Here is a 7,500-nt window from a genome sequence, read left to right as displayed (position 1 = left end):
TATTCTATTTGACTTTCCTTAATTCTTTTCCTTATTTTCTTAGCAAAATTTAATCTACGTATTTTCCTTTTTCTTTCTATAGTTTTATTATTTTTTTTGTCATATTCCTTCTGTTCCTCTTCAACTCATCGTCCTCCTCCTCTCTCCTCGTTTTCGTCCTCCGCGTCACTATACACTCTCCACTACTAACTTTCCTCCTCTTATTACCACCAGTCTTTATTATCCATTTTTAGCTGGATTTTCTCTTTTCTCATCCACTCATTAACGTTGACCATGATTTTTAACCTTGATTTTCACTTATTTTTTTCTTATTCCTCTTTTTTTCTTAGCATCTTTCCATCTACCAATCTCTAACAAAAAAGAAGAGGAAAAAATCTGTTAACTCCTACAAACTTTTTCCCTTACAGACTTCTTCCTCCCTATCCATTCCACTTCCCTCTGATCTACTCCCATTTACTACAGCTTCCTTCACAGATAGTCCTAAGGAGCGTATTCTGAAACGCTCACTCTATTGCCCATCCTTTCAACTATTGTCAAAAGCCACAGAAATAATCAGCCAGGTTCGTAAGCGCTTCTCATGTTGACCTCTTCAGTACTGGGACGCATTTTTACTACGAGTTTTGGGTACGATGAGACGATTTTATTTACATTAGGAAGGGTTTATGGGGATCAGAAGATTAATGCACAAAATTTCATGAGTTTCTGAAGCTGTACAAAATCACCAAATAATAATTAGAATGGATATAAAAAAAAACGTCTTGGTACTGAAGAGGTTAATAAAGTAGAAATCTTGTCAACTTATCACTAGAATAGAAAAGAAACTCCTGTAACTCCGTGTAACGTTTCATAATAATAGTCCACTGTCTGAACAAATGTTTGAGAATCATAGTTCTCTGTCTGAACTCACCCGGCGCCTGTCCGTCGTAGTTGAAGTTGGGAATGAGGAAGGTCTGGGCGTCCACCACCACCACGCGGTCGGAGCTGAGGTCGTGCTGGAAGGTTGGCAGAGCATCTACCTTCTGAGGACGAGGGTAGTCCAAATTCTTGCTGACCATCACGTGGCCGAAGTCAATCTGGGAAGTGGTGGAAGGACATAAAGTTAAGAGGATTATTCTTATGCACTACCATGTTTTACTTGTAAGTGGAGACAATGGGAAAAGTTAGGTGTAGTAACAGGAAATGTGCGTGACTGGACACGTTGTTTGTATTTTCGAGTTATGTGAGCAGCGGCAGTCAAACAAGTTGTCTGTAATTACCGAAAGTCACAAGTTGAAATGTTGGCGAGGCATCCAGGTACGTCGTTCTCTTACGATAATTTCCTTCTTACGATGCACAACGGCATAGGGAACTAAAATTTCAATAGAAAAGCTCCACTGAGGTGCTACGCCCATACACAGATGATAATGTTAGCCAAAACCAAAGCACGAGTCTCGAAACCTCCCTCTTGAAAAAGTTCAAGTCATAGCAGGGTGAAAAAGATTATACAGATTCGAAGGATAAGGCCTGATAAAGCTAAAGGACAATCGAGCTCAGGTCATAGTCCACTCACGGTCCAGTCACTATTACATCCAATTCCGTGGAAACACACACACTGGCGCTCACGGTCCCAATCAACATGCATACGTGATTGAACCGTGAGCTGAACGTGACTGTCATTACATATAATGAATCGGCCCCGAGTATCTTGAAACCTCCCTCATCAAGGAATTTAGTTTATAGGAAAGGGGAATTATAGAGGCAGGAGAGGAGTTCCGAGTTTACCACAAAAAAATGACGGGAATTTGCAGAGTTTAATAAAAAAAAGACGAAATATTGATCATGTTTGAGCCTCATTTTTACTGTTTTCTTATTTGGTATACTTTCACGTGCTTTATTTTCACAATTGTCTGGGTTTCAAAGTATTTTTTTATTATATCTTCATTATTTGACTTTTTTTTATGTAATGATCATCTTTAAAGGCGCGTGTGTGTATCTGTGTGTGGTTTATTTTAGATTGAAAGGTAACGCGTTCTTTTATCAGCCTTTCATATTCACATACAATATTCTTTTCTTTTTTTAAATTCCAAAAAACTCGATTTTTTGTTATGTCTGTATTCTATACTGGCGTTCATTTCCTATCTGTTGACAATAACTTTTCCCTTGTGTAATTTCTTTCCTGTGGGCTCTCTCTCTTTCTCTCTCTCTTTCTCTCTCTCTCTCTCTCTCTCTCTCTCTCTCTCTCTCTCTCTCTCTCCATCTTGCTCCTTTCGCTTCCTCCTCCTCCTCCTCCTTTTCTCTTTTTATCTCCTCTTCCAGCAGTACTCACGGAGTAGGCGCGGCACCAGATGGAGATCCACTTGATGTCCTTTAGGGTCTTTCCCTCAGGCAGCGTCAAGGTGACGTCCTTGTTCCTGTACAACCCAAGAGGCTGGACTCTGCAGGGAAGGATTTTAAATCAAGTGGGGTTAAGCACAGTAATCCTAGGTCTTATGGTATGTCAGATTAAGTAGGATCAAGTACAGTAATCTTAGGTCTTTTACTTCATCTCTATCTCTCTCTCTCCCTCTCCCTCACCCTCCCTACTCCCTGAACCTAATCAATACAGGCCAGTCCTCAGCGGATTACACTCACCCTCCGTTCTCGTCGGGGATGATGAAGCCGTCGTTGCTGGGGGTCTGAGTCGAGCCAGCGTAGAAGAAGGCGTCTGGAAGTAGAAGGGGACATTGAACTTACTGAGGCTTTTTCGTTTCAAAGTATCCCTCCCGAACAAAAAAGCGTTAGCTTGAATTATTCGCGTTTTCTAGATGCCGAGTGAATGAATGGTGTTGAACGGGTGATGCAGGGTGTCCAGAGAATGAATGGTGTTGAACGGGTGATGCAGGGTGTCCAGAGAATGAATGGTGTTGAACGGGTGATGCAGGGTGTCCAGAGAATGAATGGTGTTGAACGGGTGATGCAGGGTGTCCAGAGAATGAATGGTGTTGAACGGATGATGCAGGGTACCGAGAGAATGGTGGTGTAGTGCATGTCAATTCAAATACTATATGTTTTGCGTTCTTTCAGGAAGTGGATGGCAAAGTGGGCTGTCCCTGCTTGTGTTAAATGCAGTATACAGAACTAAAACATCAATTAATAAAAGTTATATTTGTCGGTGAGAGTAAATACATAATAAGCGTTCGTTTACACCATATTCGTGGAATCAATCAGAAAAAAGGTACGTACTGTACATGAACGCGCATAACGAGCCCAGACCTTAACAACGTTGATACCACTACCCAATAAAAAAAGGAAATAAGTAAAACAAATACAAGCACGCCTACATCAATACTCGCATTTACCTATACACTTATGAAAACCCTGAGCCACGTTGCTTCAGGTTATTCCCAACTAAACAATACCTTCAATCGCACCTTTCCAAACGCCAGACAAGGAACAATGAAGTGACCTATATCCACATTCTTACTTCAACACACGTTACCAAAATTCACCGAGATTTGACCGCATTGTCTCAGTTTATTCCCCGCCTGAGCTCTACCTTTACGCCTATATTTCCTAACGCAAGGCAAGAAACAATACAACAAAAACCAACACCTCGTCTGCATGCGCCAACCCACTCTCACACACCGTACCGCACCGCACCAAACACGAGCCAGGCCGCAGCGCCGTAATTTACAACCCCAAGTTTTTAATGCATCCAAATTTCACCGTAATTTTCCGATAGGTGTGTTAATTAAAAACTGATAACCGGTTCGATACTGCGGTTCAGGATGGTTCGGAACAGGCGCGTGTGGCGAGTTGAGGCTTCAGGTGCTGACTTGAGACTCTCTGATAGTCGTTACCATTCCAGACAAATGTTAAAGGACCCTACGACTCGAGTTTTCTTTAACCATACGTGTATCTATTCCCATCAACAGAAAATGTACTTATCACGAGCATAATTCAGGAAGCCTGAACCAAACAAGCTAAAACTCAGAGAAAAAAAAAGAGAGAGAGAGAGAGAGAGAGAGAGAGAGAGAGAGAGAGAGAGAGAGAGAGAGAGAGAGAGAGAGAGAGAGAGAGAGAGAGAGAGAGAGAGAGAGAGAGAGAGAGAGAGAGAGAGAGAGAGAGAGAGAGAGTGTGTGTGTGTGTGTGTGTGTGTGTGTGTGTGTGTGTGTGTGTGTGTGTGTGTGTGTGTGTGTGTGTGTGTGTGCGAGCGCGCGCATACAGCCGGAGTGAAGGAGCGCGGAGGCGGACATCCTGTGTTCGGGAAAACTAAAACCTGCCTCTGGAGGATAAGGTGTAAAAAAAAGGAGGAGAGAAAAAGAAGAAACACGCACCAAGAAATGGGAATTAATTGTGTGCCTCTTTTAAATTGAGAATATATGTAGATCCGTTTAAGAGAGTTTCAGCTAAATCAGTTATCCTCGTGGGCCCCACAACACCAGTCAACCAGCCAGCCAGCCAACGGTAGGAAGGGACAAGAGTGGGGAGACAGACCCGTGCGGACCATCTGCCTCACAAAAGCGAAAAGGAAAAAGAAAAAAGGAAAAGAAAAATGTGGAAAAGATGCCAGAAGTGGTGGAAATAAAGGGAGGAAATGGAGGTGGTGCGATAGAGAATGGAGTGTAGGAGTGATGGGAAAGGAATACGGATGGAAAGAATGGAGTGTAGCGAAGGATAGTGGTGGTGGTGGTGGGGGTAGTGAAGGAGTGTGTGTGTTTATATAGGAAGGAGAAAACGATGCTCGAGTGCTAGAAAGATCTGGCGTGGTGGCGGTGGTGGTGGTGGTGGTGGTGGGGAGGAAAACAAGGAGCAAAAGAACTTAATTATAATCTTCTAAAAGTCTTGATATAATTAGCTAAGCGATGGAAGGATTCTGAGAGTGGGAAGGACGAAAGGGGTGAAGGATGTGAGGGAGGGAGAGAGGGAGGGAGAGAGGGAGGGAGTAAAAGATGCAGATAACATTAGCAAGACAAAACACAAGGAAAAAATGCGAACAAAACAAGGCGCACAACACTTCCCCGCCGAGTATGAATAATTGTAAAAGCTGCAACGAAATAAAAACTGAACTGCAATTGAAAGATTAAAAGATTATTCAAAATCCCTCACCTGAAAATAATGAAAAAGTAAAAAAAAAAAGAAAAATAGAAATATACATGTTCAAAGGAAGTACACACGCGGCAGACAAAACAAAAATGCATATACAAAATAAAAGAAAGAAAAGGAAAAATGAAATTAAAATATTAGAAAATATATGTAGAAATGGAAAAAAATTCCCTTCATTTAAAAAAAAAAATTCCGTTTTTCTGCTTTCGTCAAATGTCTATTTAATTTTTCCATGATTTTCTCCCTTTGTCATGGATGGAACGGTGAAATGCAGCTGTGCATTCGCGTGACCTAAATAATGAACAGAAACTGACGCTCATGTCTCCAAACTTGCCCTCCGTCAGAACAGACTTTTCTTATTCATATCATCCTACACGAGCAGTTTTCTCTTTCAATCTTACGTAAAAGCGTCATTTTAGCGTCCTACCCGATCTTGCGCTACATTACATCTTCACAATGACTTTTCCTACACTCACTTTGCTTCAACGAAATTATAAAAACAATCTTTCACTTACTGACTACGTTCTTTTCTTGTTCTCTTTTTTTCTATCTGACAATCAAGTAAAGATCACGGAAAATGTTTAGCTCGCAGCATCTGAGACGGAGCGCTGGCTAACACACGCACGTTGGCAAGATTTTTTTCTATTGTCTATCCCTTTTCGTTTAATTTCTATAATGTGACGTGCCTCGAAGCGGATATTTTCGTTCAAGCGGTGTTGAAGTTAATAGTTCACATCAAATAACAGAGAGAGAATACCACTACTCACTTATTTACCTTTTCTTTATCTATTTGTTCATGTTTGTCCAATTAAACAGATGCGAAACAGAATAACCCAAGTCCTATGAAAGTGAAAAAAATTAACGCTATGGAAAATAAAAAAAAGAAAAGTATTACACCAAAAGAAATCAGAGACGTGCTGTAAAAATTAGTCGGGTTTTCTTTTCTTTAGTTTGTTCTGTATTATTATTATTATTATTATTATTATTATTATTATTATTATCTATTACCGCTTTGCTTTTCCAATTATTATTAGCTCTACTACCATTATTACTGACTTTTTATGGGTGATAACAACATACCCACGTTTTTTTCCCTTTGTCCTTCACACATTTAAAAGAAGAGAGGGAGGGAGGGAAAAAAAAAATCATACTATAAGGCCAGGTTATGGGAGGACTGGTGAACTCAGGCATGTGCGTTCTGGTTGTTACACCACCCATCGATCCCTTCACCTGCACTTCACGACCCGCAACTCTGGCGAGACTGTCAGGAATACGTACTAACGCTGAGACCGGTCATATTCTTAACTCCTTCAATATTGGGACGTTTTCTACCATGAGTATTAGGGTGTGATTAGGCGATTTTATTTACATTAGGAAGGGTCTATGGATGTCAGAAGATTAATGGTCAGAGTCATCACTATTTTAATCCCCGCATAAGTTTCTGAAGCTGTATAAAATCACCAAATAGTAAGCAGATTGAATATGAAAACGCGTCATGGTACTGCTGGGGTTAACACTTCTGCGCACCTCTCCACTACTTTTTATGGCTCTAACTGAAGTGTAGCGGTTTTTTAAGGTGGTTTTATGGCTCAAGACAGATTACCGAGATTTCTACAGTATTAACAGGATAAACGCTCTCGAAAACCCGGATAATAAGTTCCATGGTCTTTGAAAACAAGTCATGGTAATGGAGCAAAATGTTTATGAATACGAACCTAAGAGTGCCAGGAATACGATGTCAGGAATACGTACTAAAACTGGCACTGGTCACGCCTGTTTTTCTTTTTCTTTCCTTGGTTCTGTTTTTTCTTAACCCCTTCAGTACCTTAACGCATTTCCATATTCATTCTGGTTACTATTTGAGGATTTTACACAGCTTCAGAAGCTCATGTGGGGGATTAAAAAGGGTGAAGACTTTGGCTATTAATTTACTGACCTTCATAGATCCTAATGTCAATAAAACTGTGTAATCGCACACAAATCATAAGGTAAAAATGCATCCCAGAATTAAAGAGCTTAAGCGTTCCAAGGTGTTTTTTTTTCGATTTATTTTATGTATTTATTTTCAATCCATAATACAGCGTTTTGAGTATACACATATAGGAATTTGAATACACTAAGCAAGAACTACATGCACACTATACTTTTCTGTGATCCAACCGAGTGTATTGCGTGTATATTATTGTAACTAAAGGTAAACCGTATATTTTCTACCTCAATTTCCAAGAACAAATGGTGCCACACTCGCCGAGAGCTGCGCCATTTGATAACAGGGATCTAAGTGACATGACACACCCATTCTTTTTCCAAGTATCTTAATTTAACTACAGGGAAATTGCACTTGTACTTATCATATTAGGATGGATGTTTTTTTTTCTTATTATTCAGACAAAATGTATGTTTACCTTACTCTTCAACGTCATAGCCAAGATACTG

At 40.4% G+C, this 7,500-nt stretch overlaps 1 protein-coding gene across 2 annotated transcripts in view; it reads right to left on the bottom strand.

Moving 5' to 3' along the window:
• Positions 1-7,500, bottom strand: part of LOC123506997 (protein Skeletor, isoforms B/C-like) — a 79,422-nt gene that overhangs the window by 19,272 nt on the left and 52,650 nt on the right. For both annotated transcript variants that reach the window (XM_045259493.1, XM_045259492.1), the window contains exons 3-5: positions 2,611-2,683; positions 2,306-2,414; positions 908-1,073 (exon numbers count right to left, since the gene is read on the bottom strand). In XM_045259493.1, coding sequence (XP_045115428.1) covers positions 908-1,073; positions 2,306-2,414; positions 2,611-2,683 — 348 coding nt within the window. The remainder of the gene's footprint in view (positions 1-907; positions 1,074-2,305; positions 2,415-2,610; positions 2,684-7,500) is intronic.

The sequence above is a fragment of the Portunus trituberculatus genome, chromosome 21, assembly GCF_017591435.1.
Source record: "Portunus trituberculatus isolate SZX2019 chromosome 21, ASM1759143v1, whole genome shotgun sequence".
NCBI lineage: Eukaryota > Metazoa > Arthropoda > Malacostraca > Decapoda > Portunidae > Portunus > Portunus trituberculatus.
This window is presented reverse-complemented; position numbering and strand designations above follow the sequence as displayed.